Source organism: Choloepus didactylus, chromosome 14 (assembly GCF_015220235.1).
Source record: "Choloepus didactylus isolate mChoDid1 chromosome 14, mChoDid1.pri, whole genome shotgun sequence".
In the NCBI taxonomy this organism is placed as follows: Eukaryota; Metazoa; Chordata; class Mammalia; order Pilosa; family Megalonychidae; genus Choloepus; species Choloepus didactylus.
The window spans coordinates 36,090,655-36,106,074 of record NC_051320.1 but is presented as its reverse complement, the minus strand read 5'-3'; the positions used below and the strand labels follow the sequence as shown (position 1 = coordinate 36,106,074).

The 15,420-nt window shown below is 40.7% G+C and overlaps 1 protein-coding gene across 8 annotated transcripts in view; it reads left to right on the top strand.

Annotated features, from left to right (window-relative positions):
* The window catches only part of TPD52 (tumor protein D52), a 105,857-nt gene that overhangs the window by 68,847 nt on the left and 21,590 nt on the right, over window positions 1–15,420 (top strand). For 2 of the 8 annotated variants that reach the window (XM_037803578.1, XM_037803576.1), the window contains exon 1: window positions 1,532–1,832. The exons of 1 other annotated variant lie outside the window; for it this stretch is intronic. In XM_037803578.1, the coding sequence (XP_037659506.1) occupies window positions 1,709–1,832 (124 nt within the window). In that variant the 5' untranslated portion in view covers window positions 1,532–1,708. Of the gene's footprint in view, window positions 1–1,519; window positions 1,833–12,605; window positions 12,736–15,420 lie in introns of those variants that run through there. 5 more of the 8 variants (XM_037803581.1, XM_037803582.1, XM_037803583.1 and 2 more) reach the window with 5 other exon arrangements.

The window sequence follows — 15,420 nt, the reverse complement described above, 5'->3', positions numbered from 1 at the left end:
TGTATCTGTATTAATTACCTTCCAAAACCTTTGGCTCTGGGAGGAAGAACTCCTGGGGAGATGCTTTTTCCGTTGAAGAGACTCTGGAGAGGGCCAGGGAACCCAATAACCAAAAACTACAGTTCATGCCCTATCACGGTAAGAGAGACCCTGGATTCAAGGAAATCAGGCAATTCACTCTTTCAAATAACAATTTAAAAAAGAACCCATTTAGTCTATTGCTAAATATAGAAGGAACATAAAAAGTTGCCCACATTTTGGTATCTTTTAGGAGAAAAACACATATTGATTTTTTTTAGGTTATTAGAAAAATTAGATAAAGTCTTAACAAAAATAGAGTGCAGCCAGTGATTGTATACTTTGGGTGGTTTGTATGGTATGTGGATGTAGCTCAATAAAATGGCATAAGGAAAATAGAGTACAGCATAAGACTAAAGGAAAATATAGAGTATGAATCTTGAGATGAGGTAGAATATCTTGTTGCATGTATATTTCATAGGCTAGACACACAGATTTATTTGTAAGGCTTAAAACATACCAGGTTGCATGTTTATTTATAATCCAGGGAGGGTATATTGAGTTCCCTTTTTATCGGGCGAATCTGAAAAGTGAGAACACTGCTTTTTTTTTTTATTATGTGGGAAAGACCATTGTCTACCTAAGGAGGCGCACCTTTATTTTTACTTCCTTAAATTAGATAAGCCAAGTGGGGCAAAACCAGTAGCAACTGCTAGGACCAGCATGTGAGCAAAGGCTATATTTAATTTAGAAAAGTTCTGCTAATTAAGTGACTTTAAAATGTTGTTTTACAAGCTAATTGTGGCCCAGTCCCTGCAGGACTTGCTGTACAAAGGAAAACCCATTTTTCCTGTGTGTTTGCACAGGGGTTTATTGCAGCACCTGCCATGGCTTTGGTTACACAAAGGAGGTACAGGGATACTGGTAGCTTTACTTTCGAACTTGAGTCTCCTCAATCCATAGAATGGCACCATCCTTCCAGAAAAGAAAAGGAAAGGAAGGAAGAGAGAAAACAAACTGAAATTTTTGGTACAGACTCTCCTTGAGCGAAAGTAATGAAAGATTGTTTTATTTCTATACCAAGTTGTGCTTAGAAAGCTGATTGCCTAAAGCAGAAAGTCTGGCTTTCAGAATTGTACTGTAATCCGGGGTGGAAAAAAGTATCACCCAGATGGCATTTGTAGGAGATTACTGACTCGTAATCCTTCCTTGTCCTAGAAGATTAAGCCTGCCCTGATGTAGTTGTGGTCAGCTGACTAGTTAAAAAGAAAATAAATCGTAGTTTCTTATTGTAACTCTGCTGGGGTCTGACATTTGCTTGGACTGTTGTACACTGGGGTGATACTACAGAACCTGGCCCTCATTTGTTTGCTGAAGAAGCTCTCCTACCCTGCCCAGGCTGGTCATTGTTGACTGAAATTAACTGCCTCTCCTAAGATTGTTTGGGGCAGGTCATTTATTAAACAAGTCTGCCCTGTCTGCTTGTCCCGAGGGCGTGCAGGCTGCTGGAAAGAACTGCAGCACCTGGGCTGGGAAGGCAGGTTCCTTAAGTCCAGGGTGCATTTCCTCAACAATGTGCCCCATGCAGAGAACTCAGAGAATGTGGCCAAAGCGGGACTCAGCTGAAGAATGATACTCGGTGGTTCCAGAACCATGCATTCTGCATTTGTCTTGAACGGATTCTAGAGAGATGGATTTGTATGAGGACTACCAGTCACCATTTGATTTTGACAAAGGAATGAACCAAAACTATCTCTACTTGTCTCCTAGTGGAAATCCATCTCCACCCGGATCACCTACTCTTCAGAAATGTGGTAATTCCTAATTTTGTAAAGTTTGCTGTAATAAAAACCTAGGTGTGACTTGGGGTTTGCCTGGCTTTAAAATTATTAGTATCAAGATGTGCAGAATGTTGCTGTGTTGAAATTAGTTAACAAAGCTAAGAGATTCAAAGCAGAGAGAGAGATGGCTCGTTAACTATAATATATGTATAATGGGAACTTTGATGTTTAAAGTTAGTGTTATTTATAGAGGCATTAGGGTTCTTCTGATTACTTTGAGTTCAGTGAGCTGATAAATATCAAGGAGAAATCTGAAGGTTTTTGTTTCCAGTTGTGTAATTCCTCTTTGGTAAAATGAGGCTTATGCGTCTGCAGTACTGACTAAATTTAAGATACTGCTAATGGATAATCCTGGATTTTGTTTTGGAATACTGAGAATGGCATAAATAAATACCAAGGCAAGAGATGTTTTAGAAGAAGAACTTAGGCTTGTACCTTTGGAAGCAGTATTCCTTCATGCATGCCACCAGGCGACTGTTCTGAAGGCCAAGGGCTAGTCAGTGAGGATCTTACTGGAACAGGGCGGCAGAAAGCCAGAAGCAGGCTTATAATCATTCAGGCCAGTTCCCTCATTTTATAGCTAAAAGCTGGGAGATGTTTCAGTGATTTCTGTAACTTGCCAGAAAAGCAGCCAGGTTTTCTTGGAAGTTAATTTTTTTTTTTTTAATTAATGAAGGACAGGCCAGATTTTGCTCTTTTTAAGCATAAAAATGAGTAAATAAGAAAAAAAGATGCAGCATAAAAAAACCTAGCTGTAAATATTTTAGGTCTGTTTGTTTGCTGACAATGGGGTATGGGCTAAAGCAACTGTCTATAGGTTGCAATTGGTAGCCACCTTTGGGGATACAGTTTGGATTTTCAGGAAGGGAAAAATGTTTTAAATAACAGAGGGGCTGGAGCTGGTCTCTAGAAGTTGGGGCTGGTAGGCAGCTAGATGTCTGATGGGTAGTCAGATTGCTAGGAAGCTTTTCACCTGGATGTTTTTTCCTGGTCTACGTGGTCCACTTTGGGCTTCTGTAACAGAGTGGGCTAGAATCTTCTCGATGCCTAGCTCTTAGAAGGATATCATGTATTCTAACTTCTAATTCTTATGAACAGGAAATGCTTCAAGAGCAAAACAAGTAGGGAAGTTAGGGCTGGATAAGAGAGTAAAGCCTAAAGAGAAAAGGGGCCGTGGAAACCTTCAAGAAGACAGGCGCAGTCATGGAACTTCAGGTGAACCTTCCGTTGGTGAGCTGCTGGAGAGTCCTGGAAGGATTTCAGTTGTCTGCTCTTTTAGGTTTCTTCCCACTCGCCTTGCATCTGCCTCACCTCCTGTCACCTCTTTCAGTTACAGTCATTACTGCCTTCAGGTGTTTTTGTTAAAACAAAGGCAATTGTAGGATTGGGTATGTTTCTAGGCACATTTTGAAGAATCGTCTTCCCAATTCCTAGTAGTAGTCCTTAGGAGCCTGGGGTCATGGAATTAAAAAACAAATGAACAACAATTAAAAGCAAACCTGGGTGTGCACTAGTGCTCAGCTTTAGTAGGTTTCTTTAACTGAAAAGGAGGCTGGAGAGGGGGCATTAAAACAAACAGAAACCACCGTAAGCAGTCATCTAATACGAACACTGCAATTCTAAAATATCCAAATAAAAGTGGGAATCTAGAACAGTGATTACTGTCTGTGTACTTCAGGGCACACGAAACTGCAATTCTGAGCACCAAGCTTGGAGCATAGATGAAAGGAATAATATATACACAGAATGAGTAACATCTCTTGTCCGTGTGTTTGTATTTATATGTAGAGGCTCCAAGATGGAGATACATTAAAAATACATTTAAAAGTTCATGCTGAATGGTTTAACTAGGTTGAACTTAAAAATTTGGACATGGACAGAGGTAACGGTAGCACATTACTGTGAAAATATTAACAGTGCTAAATGGTGTGTGAGTGTGGTGGAAAGGGGGAGTTTAAAGTCATGTATGTCACCAGAAGGCAAGTTGGAGGTTGAAAGATGGGAATGTATAACACAGTGAATCTTGTGGTGGACAGAGTCTGTGATTTACTACAAATATTAAAAGTACTTTTGTGAACTAGAACAAATATATGACACTACTACAAGGTGATAATAATAGAGTGTTAGATGGGAAAAAAAATGTACCTATTGCAAACTCTGGACTATAGTTACTGGTAATTCTGTTTCATCAACAGTAACAAATGTGCTATACCAATACTATGGGTCAATAATGGGGGGGAGGGCAATAAGTGGCATGGGAGGATTTGTGTTTTCTTTTTTCTTTTTCTTTTTCTTTTCTGGAGTAATGAAAATGTTCTAAAATTGATCATGGGGTTGTGTGCACAACTACGTGATGCTACTGTGAGCCAGTGAATGATAACTTTGGATGGTTTGTGTGGTGTGTGAATATATCAATAAAACTGCATTAAAAAAAATTCATGTGGCTGTTGGCCACTATGTATCTAATCTGCAGACAAAAAGTGCCCCAAAATGACTGATGTTAAAAGGAGTCTTATTCAGAAAGGTTGGGAAAATTGATCTGAACAAACATATTTTTTGATATTTATCCCAAATGCCATCATGAACAAATGAGAAAGTAATGAAATTTAAACTATAGGTGGGGCTGATCCTAAGAAACAATTGGAATGAAGAAGGGGATGAGTGGTTGGAACAGAAAGAGACTTTTAAACTCTTGGCTCCTACCCACATTCAGAAATGCCTTATACCTTTTAACCTGGAAGCCTCATACATACAAATATCTAGGTATGACTGAAACAAAATTTATGAAACAGACCTTATTCTTACTATATATAATGGACTCTGGGATATTCAACTATTGTATTCTCTTTCTCCTTTTTAAAATGCTCATCTGGTGCTGCAAAATTGACCTCACAACCCATAGTTTGAAAGGCACTGATTTAAAATAAATTTTGTGATCTGGAATATAAGCTCTATTGGGGCATTATTTTGCCTCTTTTTTGCTTACTGCCCTTTCCCCAGCACCTGGAATAGTGTTTGTTTCATGAGTGCATGAATGAGTGAATGAAACAGGGAAGGACTCATTCATACTCCAGTTGTTTTTACGGATGTGAAAATTGGGGCCAAGAGAAAATTGGGGCCAAGAGTGACATGAGGCTGCCAAATCACTGAGCTTAGCTAGCCTAAGCTGAGTCTAGCACTCGTCTCTCGTTTCTCAAGCTGGTGCTTTAAAAAAAATAACAAAACAAAACAACTCACCCCATCTCAACCTCTCTGGTAATGGATATTATAGGATATGTTAATCATTCAAGGCCTAACCTCCCTTTTCGTCAAGGGTTTTAACGTGGGTTGGTTTGTTGATCCTTTATGTGCTGGCTGGACCGGAACATTCTCCTCCGCTTTGTAGTTGGCCAGGTGATGTTCTTGTTTGCATTTTCCCTCCCATTTTATGAACATCGATAAGAGTAGTTTCCCAAATGCTGTTTACATAGAAACACCCTTTTTCTTAAGAATTTTCTGATTTACAGGACAGTGCAGCCCTGGTTTATAGCACTGTTAGTTATTTCTAGCGATTTCAGGAAATATGAACAATTGAAACAGCTGATGTTTTAATTTAATGCTGCCATATTTGAAACTCTAAGCAAAGACTGAAAACTGAAACTGAAACTCCTTAGTTCCTAGTCTTCTTTCCATTCTGTTTTACCTTTTTTGATTTTTTACTCTCTGTCATTCCCACTTTTCAGAGATGTGATTATTGCTTTTTTGAAAGTTCTTCATGAGTGTCTTCCCCTGATTCTACTGGGTGTTTAGAGGTCTTCAATAGCAAACATATCTATGGTTTATAAAATAAAGGAGCGGAATTGAAGAAGTGTAGAACCTCCTGATTCTTACAAAGGAAATTTAAGGATGGAAGTCACTTCCTCTCTGGGGATCCCCAGATTTCTCCATGGCTGACCTTTTAGCTCTTTGTGGAGAGCCCCAGTTACTAGGCTTCTGCTTGATAGGGTGGGGGAAGCACTGAAGTAATTGACTAAAGGGTTTTTCCTCTGTTTTTAAAGATGAAAGAGATTTAAGGATCAGTTACAGAGTATCTAGAGGGAGCAAATAAGGCATTTGAAAATATGAATGTGTTCTGCCTTTGTGATTGTGTCTTCTTCCACGCTTTCTGTGAAGGGAAGATTTGGGAGGTGAGCTGTTTTCTTGGGAAGGAAAGTCACCACTTTCAGAGGCCTTGCTTTCATAGTTGAGTCTCAGCAACACTTCTCTGCCCTATCTGACTCCCAAGTTCTCATTTCCTGTTTTGCCTTGGTGCAGCCCCCTGTCTGGCTGGTGGGGGTGCGGGTGGGGGGCTGCTACTGGCTTCTGGTGGATGGAGGCCTGGGATGCTGCACAGGACCAGCCCAGCCCAGGCCACCAAGAACCATCCAGCCCAAGCTGTCCATCGTGCCAACGTGGAGAAGCTACCTTAAGTGGCTGCTTTGTCTTTAGGGCCTCCCGAAGAGAACACCCTTTCTGGGGGAACCTCCAAATAGTCCTGTCGTCTCTCCTGGGATTTTTCTACATCTGGAAACAGAATGAAGTACAGAGAGTGGGAGCCACAAACATAGACTTATAAGGGGAAAATATCTTGTGATGTTTTTGGATATTGCCATTAAAGATATTTTGAACTACGTGTTGTATCTTTCATAACTATAGGTTTAAGAAGGTGGTGGTGGGGTGAGGAGGATATTTTCCTCTTGTTTGTGCTTAAATAAAACAGTCTAAGAGATTGCAGTTGTTTTTTTTTTATTATTCCTGCTCTGGTCTGAAAGCCATTGTCGTCCCTTTGAAGATTGTTAAGAGAGGTATATATAGTTTCATTTTTCAGATAAGTTTATAGGATTGGATTATACTTTAACAAATTTGTTCTTGGATAAACAGTATTAACAGTCAGACTAAACAGTAGATATTTTAGACTCTTTTTCTAGCATGTTTTTCCCTCTTAGCTACTTGGGGGGCAGCTGGCAACATATTCTTCCTTTTAAAAGTGTCATTTGTGTCCCACCTGTTTGTGTGTACTTTCTCTGTAATGTCAAGGTAGACAACCTGCTCCAAATAGGTACAAACTTGGAATAGACTATATATGAAATAGAAGTTGTATTTCTTAAAAAGGTGGTTTTTTAAGGTCTCTTTTAAATTAAAAAACAGACAAACAAAAACAAATCTTTGTAGGTAAAAGAAGTGAAGTGAGACTGCAATGTTTAAAATAAAAATCTCAAGATAGAAGGGAAACAGTGAAGGGAGACTGGCTCTAACCTTTCCCTCAGCCACCCCCGTGGCTGTGTCCCTTCCCACACTTCAGTTTTCAGTCAGCGTTGCTGCGCACCTACTGTGTATCGGATACTGTGCTTGGTCCCATGATACCCGATTGGAATGCAATGCCAAGGCCGAGTTTTGCCTTGCCCAGTGGGCTGCGTCCCAATACAATAGGCATCACATGTAGGCGGTTATAACCCAGAGCCACACGGACCCCGTTTCTCAGTCTGTGTCATGGGGTTGGAGAAAGCCACCTAGACACTCAGAACTGAGTTATTGAAATGAATGGGACTTGGGAGTAAGGAGAGGGTTCCAGGCAGAGGAAAAAACATATGCAAAGACCTAAAAAACAAGAGAGCATGCTGCTGGAGAGGAATTGCAGGTTGGAAGACATTTCAGGAGCATCTGATAGTAAGGGGAGTAGCAGGTAGTAGTAATAGGTGGGGAGTCCTTGAAGAATTTAAAGGAAGGGGGTGACATGGTCAGATGCATATTTTAGATGCCTGCTCTGGTGGCAGGTTGGTGAGTGGTTTGGAGGAGACAGAGACCATCAGGGAGCTTTGGGGGCAGGAACCTTACGTGGGAAATGCAAGAGTGGTGGAAAGGGAGGAGAGGAGAAAAGTAGAAGTCATGCAGAGAGAGACGGAGTGAAATCTCAGGAAGGTGGGAGAAGAAGCCAAGAAGTGTGTGGCTGTGTCCCGAGGGATCAGGGAGGGGAGGTTTCAGCCAAGGCGGCAGTGTCCGCTGTCCCAAGTCAAATGAGATTATGACCAAAGAGCACTGTCCTCGGGTGAAGGTGGCATGGGAGGGGCAGGTGCTGACTGCAGGGGGTTGAGAGTGGTGGAAGGTGAGGAAGCTGTACCTCTGCTAAGCTGTACCTCTCTGAGGAGAAAAGAGGGGAAATGTAACTGAGAAATCAAGAATGAACAAATGATTATGATTGCTGAATCACTATATAGATGGTTTTCTTTCCATATTGTAGAATAGACAGAAGTTAATACCTGAAATAACTGAAACTCAACTAGTTTCACCCTAGTTTATACTTACTGTTACAATGGTTATTATAGCCAGTCTCGGCCCTGTTTACAGGTACTATTGTAGTGGTGAGTCTAGCCTAGTTTTAGCTCTGTTTATACTTACTGTTGTAATGGTAACAACTCCGTTCCCCTGGTTTGAATCCATAAAAACCCTGAACTCCTTAGACTCCGGAAGGCAGGCTTTTCCTCTCCTGCTTCATGCATATTATTAAACTTTTTCTTTCTTTGAAATCCTGGTGGTATAGATTGGCTGTTAGGTGCACCGGGCAGAGAACACACTGCTTTTGTCCAGTATCAAAGTGCTGGGGTGAATTGGAGGGCACAGGAAAATGGGGGAAACAGCAGAACTTTACTGAACATCTAATATGTGCCCATTCCTTATGTTTATTATCCTTTCAAAAATTCTTATAAAATCCCAGAGAACTGGTGTACTGCCTTCTTTTTGTAGGTGGAATGGGGCTCTTTGAGGATAAACATTTGGTCAAAGGTCCCCCAGCTAGTATGTGGCTGAGCCAGTTTTTATACCCCTTTCCATCTAACTTCAAAGCTCTTGCTTGCCCTTAACCAAAAGAACTCTGCCCTCAGTTTCCACTCTTTATACAACAAAGAATTTGAATTAAATGATCCAAAAATCTTTTCAGATCTAAAATTGTATGAAAGTAGCTAAAAAGGCTTTAATTGATAATCATGGAGAGCTTTGAAAGGAAGCAATTGGTCTTAATTGGAAAGGTCAATGATGGATAACTGTTTAGGCAGGTGAGCTGCTTCTGGGTGGCTTGGGACTATATCTCTAGCATCTGACCAGAAGAGCCAGAGATGCATTCACCAAACTCTTCTTCGTGGCTTAATTGTAGGTTCTCTTCTTCCCATGGTTGAAATTTGCCGGGACATGTGGCTATTGGGGACTGAATCATGTATCCCACAAAAGACATGTCCAAGTCTTAATCCACATTCCCCTGGGTGTGAACCCATATGTAAATAGAACCTTTGAGGATGTTATCAGTTAAGGTGTGCGCTCATTTGTGAATAGGATCTTCAAAGATCCTATTTGGTTGAGCCACAGGGAATCCAGGTAGGCCTTAATCCAAGATGGCTGAAGTCCTCACAAGCAAAGGAGATTTGGACACAGTCAGTAGAAGTCAGAAGCCGCCAGAGATGAGGCAGGTCGCCATGGGATGGAGGCGGAGATGCAAGCCAGGCCGTCCTAAGGATTGCTGCAAGCCAACAGCAGAACGCTACAGACTCCGAGAGAAAGCATGGCCTGTCAAGACCTTCATTTTGGACTTTCTAGACTCCAAAACTATGAGCCGATCAATTCCTGCTGTTCAAGCCAACCAATTTGTGGTGTTTGTCATAGCAGCCCTGGCAAATTAAGACAGTGGTGAAATGGGCGGCTTTGCATGGGAAAGTAAGAAGAAATTTACTTTGATTAAATCTTGAACCCATTAATCATTTCAGATAAAACATTTATTAACATATGCTCTGTTCCAGGCGCAGAAGTACTGAGAGGAAAAGAGGAGGATCTGGACATGAGGACTCTGCAGTGTGGGTGGGACTAGGGGTGTGCTCACGATGGAGCAAGCGCCTTTTCCTGCCTTTCCTCACTTGGGCTTGCCCATCCCCTCCCTCTTCCCTGCAGACTCACTCAGGCATGCTTCTACTTAAGCAAAAACAAACAAAAAAAGAGTAAGAACTTCATCTTCCGCTAACAACTTACAAGTTCTCTGAAGTCTGAAGTATTGTGTCTCACCAAATCGCAGATACTGCTGGTTGAGCAAAAAAGCAATGCTCTATCATCACTTAAATTTTAACTTTTTATGTTTATTGGAATTCTTTTAGATTATTTATACACATATTATGGCCAGGACTCTCCCCTGCCTATTTTTAAAAGTAGAACAAGTTGGTTTACGTTTTCCCAAGACTTCTTCATGTTCAGAGTCTTCCTTATCTGAATTGCTTTTTAGAAATAATTGGTCTGTTTTATTTGTTTACCTCACATAAAAAGTCTGTGATGCACCCTTTCTTAAGAGAGAGATCTGTAATCTGGTCTGCGATTTTCTAAGCCACTGACAGTGCATTTTGCAAATTTCAAAGCATAAGTGCAGGTGATAAAACAACTAGGCCACAGTTGCTGCTGGGCTGACTGAGTGTACGATGCATCTTGAGTTTAAAGTTGTGAAATGTATTAAACAAACAGGAAACTACAAGTGTTGGAGAGGGTGTGAAGAAATAGGGACACTTACTCACTGCTGGTGGGAATGTAGAATGGGTACAGCTGCTGTGGAAGACGGGCAGTTCCTCAAAAAACTAAACACTGAATTGCCTTAGGACTTGGCAGTTCCACTACTTGGGATATACCCAGAAGATCAGAAAGCAGGGACACGAACAGACACTTGCACACTGATGTTCATAGAGGCATTATTCACAATTGCTGAAAGGTAGAAACAATGAACATTCATTTATTGAATGGATAAACAAAATGTGATATGTATTTACAATGGAATATTACTCAACACTAAGAAGGAATAAAGTCTTGAAGCACGTGACAGCATGGATGAACCTTGAGGACGTAATGCTGAGTGAAATGAGTCAGACACAAAAGGACAGATGCTGTAATATTTCACTAATACAAACTAACTAGAATATGTAAACTCAGAGTCATAAAACTTGGAATATAAGTTGCCAAGAGATAGACTGGAACTAGATAATGGGAGCAGCTGCCTAATATGTACAGGATTTTTAATGAGGTTGAACTTAGATGTCTGGAAATGGATAGAGGTGAGGGGAGCTTGTTATTGGGATTATAAGTAATAGAGCTGAATTGTAGGTGAATTTAGTTGAAAGGAGTTGTCTAGAGTCACATGTGTCACCAGAAGGAAAGCTAGAGATTAAAATATGGGACTGTATAACACAATGAACGTTATGGTGGACGTTGTTTATGATTAACACTACAAATATAAATAAGTTCTTTCATGAACTAGTACAAATGTATGACACTTGTACAAAGAGTTAATAATAGAGTGGTATAAGGGGAAACGGTACCTATTGTAAACTACAGACTATAGTTAACAGTAGTGTCTTAATATTCTTTCATCAGCAGTAACAAGTATACCACACCAATACTAGGGGTAAATAATAGAGGGGTGTGGGGTATTTTGAGTTTTCTTTTTTTTTAATGTCTATTTGTTATTTTTCTTTTTGGAATAATGAAAATGTTCTAAAATTGAGTGTGATGAAGACTGCACAACTAGGTGATGATACTGTGAGACATTGATTGTGTATTTTGGATGGATTGTGTAGTATGTGAATATATCTCAACAAAATTTACAGCTAGAAAAAAAAGATGTAAGTTTTTTTAAAATTGTTTCTTAGAATTGATAGAGCCCGCTGTTCCTCCTCTCTGTCCCGTCTTCTCCATCCCTACCCCATGGCAGTGGGCTCAGGGCCTTTTACCTGGGCATCTGGCTGCATCCTGTCTGGTCTCTGGGCTCTTCCCAGTCTGGTCCCTTCTCTACCTCACTGCCAGAGGGAATTTCCAAAAGGCAAGCCTGGACATGTCAGTCCCCTGCTTAAAATTCTTTAGGGGAGTCATGGGGAATTGGACAGGATCTATTTGCACAACTAGAAGAATTAAGGAGGTGGCTAAAATATTCATAACCCGATGGGACAGAATGTCACTAATTTTCAGTTACTGGGGCTCGACGATGATGTGTCTGGCTTAGGAAGCCGGCAAAACCTATGTGTTCTCGTGCCCTGGTGAAGTAGAGTCTCTGCTGAGAAGGGCTTGGACTTCTGTTTCCGGCCTCCCTTCTGTGATTTGCCCTTTGCCTTGCTGTCTGCTTAGCATTTCTCTAAGAAAGAGTATGAAGGAGCAGGAGTATAGAGTTGGGAAGACCCTAGTTTGAATCTCACCTCTGCGACTTTGGGCAAGTTATTTAATCTCAGAGGGCCTTTGTTTCCTAACGGAAATAAATATTACTACTCTCAGCCCAGTGGCTGGTGTATTAGACCTCAGTAAACATTAGTCGTATTTTCTCCTTCTTCTCTGTGTTATAAAAACAGCTCAGATTCTGAAGAAGAACATTAAAATTAATGATCAAATAAGATTTTGGGGGATTATTTGCAGTTTTAGGAAATCTGTACTTTAAAAATGTTCCCGTTTCCCGCTTTTCATATTTTGAATGAGAAATCGATGTCTTTTTTTCCCCAGAGTTAGACTTTCCCTGCGGTGTGTTCGCTTTTGATTTTTGAAAGACTTTATTTCAATTCTCATCTCTTTCCTATTCAGTATCTTTTTAAATCTTTCATTATTTTTTTGGCTCCATTACCTTATGCCATTTTAAAATGCCCAGATCTTTCTTTGCAGGGTGGGGAGTCCTGCATTTAACTTCAACCTTTGGACCTCCATTTCTTCATCTGAAAAGTGGGAATAATAGTTCTCTTTTGCATGATGGTGGTGGAAAGACAGAGAATAAACAAGCAGCTCCTCGCCCAGCTATGGTCAACTATTAGGTCATCAAATGGTGTTTTGGAGGCGACACTTACAGCTGTGATGATCTCTGTGGGTGAGCTCCTTGAATGGATCAATTGTCTATTTTTGCACTCTCCATTTCTTTAACGTAGTTTCTGTTCAGTCATGAAAATATGAAAGTTCTTTCTTCCAGAAGGTTGAAGTCTGCCATTTGCTCTCCATTTCTCTGCTGCTATATGGCTTTCTGCTCCAGTTACCTTATCACTGTATTACCGTGTAACTGTTCTTTGCCTATTTCTAATTTATGCCTCAGCTCACTTGCCAGTGAGATCATCCTAAAACAGTCATTACTTCGTTTAGTAGCCTTCCATGTCTCCACATTGTCTACAGAACAAAACCCAAAATCTTCAGCCTGATTTTAATAACCTCCACAGTAAATACTATACTCTTACTGAACAGATAGGAAACTGGATAGTATCTTGAAAAAGGTATAAGACCAAATTTGGATTCCCAGGTTTGGGGAATGATGGTGTTGAAAATAATGACGAGACTACTTTTGAGCTAGTCTTCCAGATGCAATGGCATCTGCTTTCAGATCAAGCTGTCTGGGTTCAGAATCCTAACCCTGCCCCATACTCTGGTGTGTCACTGTGGACAGGTTGCTTAACCTCTGTAAGCCTTGGTAAATGGTGATACCCACCTCACAATAAGTGTTGTGCATAAATGGTCTTGGGGACGCTTATCTCAGATTTGGATATAAATAGAAGGCATCCAGTGGTTATTAATAATTTTCCTAAGGCTTGATTGTCATAACACACTGGCGATTCCAATACCTGCCATTCTAGTGTTCCTGAGTCCTTTATTTTCCAGTATTTTTCTCCAGTTGATTGTCCATCTGGAACAAACCTCACCTTTATATTTTGCTGTTGAGGTTTTGCTGCCACCTACAGGCTAATGTGGAAAAGGCAGCGCATGTAATTACCAATTTTTGTTAGATTCTGAATATAAAATCTCAAGGTCATTTTTGAGGAGGTGAAGCCAGCTGTGGGCAGCCCCAGTGCCCCTTTCTGAGACATTTATTTTTCTTGATAGCCTAACTGCATACTTGAATATTATCAGGCTTTTTGGAATTGGGCAGTATGAATAAAGTATTATTAGCAATTGGATATTATCCCCTTTCCCTTGCTTAAAGAGATTCGAAACATAGTATTTATTAAAAAGCATACAATAGTCTTTGTTATTTAAGACATGGTTTAGCACCTTTCTGTTTTTTGTTTTCAAAAATTTTTATTTTATGGCCCTGTTCTAGTTGGAGAACTTGAAAGAACTGAGCAAAACATTAAAAAAATTTTTATAAGTGACTTTGTTATGGTTCTTGCTATATTGCCTTTATATGATACTTGTATGTGTGTTTCTTCGGTCTCATATTCCCTGTGTCACATAATCTGGCCTGGGGGATAAATTGACCAGCACATGCAGACCCTTGCAAATGGGTTCTGTTAGTGTACAGGGCCCCACCTTGTTCACAGTTTGATTTGGCTGTGGTTGGAGGAAGGGTGCCAGTGCCAGATGGCAGAGAACGGTCTGATCAAGCCTGGTGCTAAACCAAGGGGTTGAACTGTGTCTTGAGAACAAGAGGAAACCACGGAAGGATTTTAAACTGGGGAGTTGCATGTTCAGATTTCTATTACAGAAATTATACTTGGGTAGCCCATTTGAAGATACATTAGCAGGGACCTATAGAAGCAATTATTGCTTGAGCATTTCTACCTACTGATTGTGCCCAGCAAGTATTGTCTGTGCATCTGTTCTGGTTTGCTAATGGTGCTGTTATGCAAAACACCAAAAATGGATTGGATTTTATAAAGGGGATTTATTTGGTTATGAAGTTATAGTCCCAAGACCATAAAAATGCCCAAACAAAGGCATCAACAATAGGCTACCTTCACTGAAAAACACCAATGGCCTCTGCAAAATCCCTGTCAGCTGGGAAGGCACATGGCTGGCATCTGCTCCAGGGTTCTGGTTTCAAAATGGCCTTCCCCAGGACTTCTCTAGGCATCTGAGTGTGTTCTCTTAGTTTCTCCCAGGCAAACTCCAGACTAGCAAAAGTCTACTTTCAATGGCCGTTTCCAAAATGTGTCTCTTGGCTGCAGCTTCTCCGAGGTCCTTCTGTTTGTGAGCATTTATAGGGCTCTAGTAAACTAATCAAGACCTATGCTGAATGGGTGGGGCCACACCTCCAGGAAATAATCTAATCAAAGGTATTCCCCACAGTTGGGTGGGTCAGATCTCCATGGAAACAGCCTAATCCAAAGATTCCAACCTAATCAACACTAATATGTCAGCCCCCACAAGATTGCATTAAAGAACATGGTGTTTTGGGGGACATAATACATCCAAACTGGCACAGCATCATAGGGCTTAATCATGTTCTGTTTGCCACTCTGGTTTGTGGTCTTTAAATTGCTTTATTTGTATTAATTTTATGCCTCCAATAATTCCTTAAACACCTTCCAGGTAGGCACTATTTTGGTACTGCTCTGCTGGCGATTATTGTTCTGGTAACTATTAACTAAAATTAATATACAACTGGCCCCGTACAGAGTGCTTTTGTGCCTGGAATGTAATGTACGTAATACTTTATCTCGTTGATTTATGTACTTCTTTTATGTCTGCCTCGGCACTGGCTGGCTGCCTGTTGAACGGCGTGGTTATTCGCTTTCCTTTTTCCTCTCTGCCCACCTGCCAAGTCCTTCATCTGCTGCCTGGCGTCTTG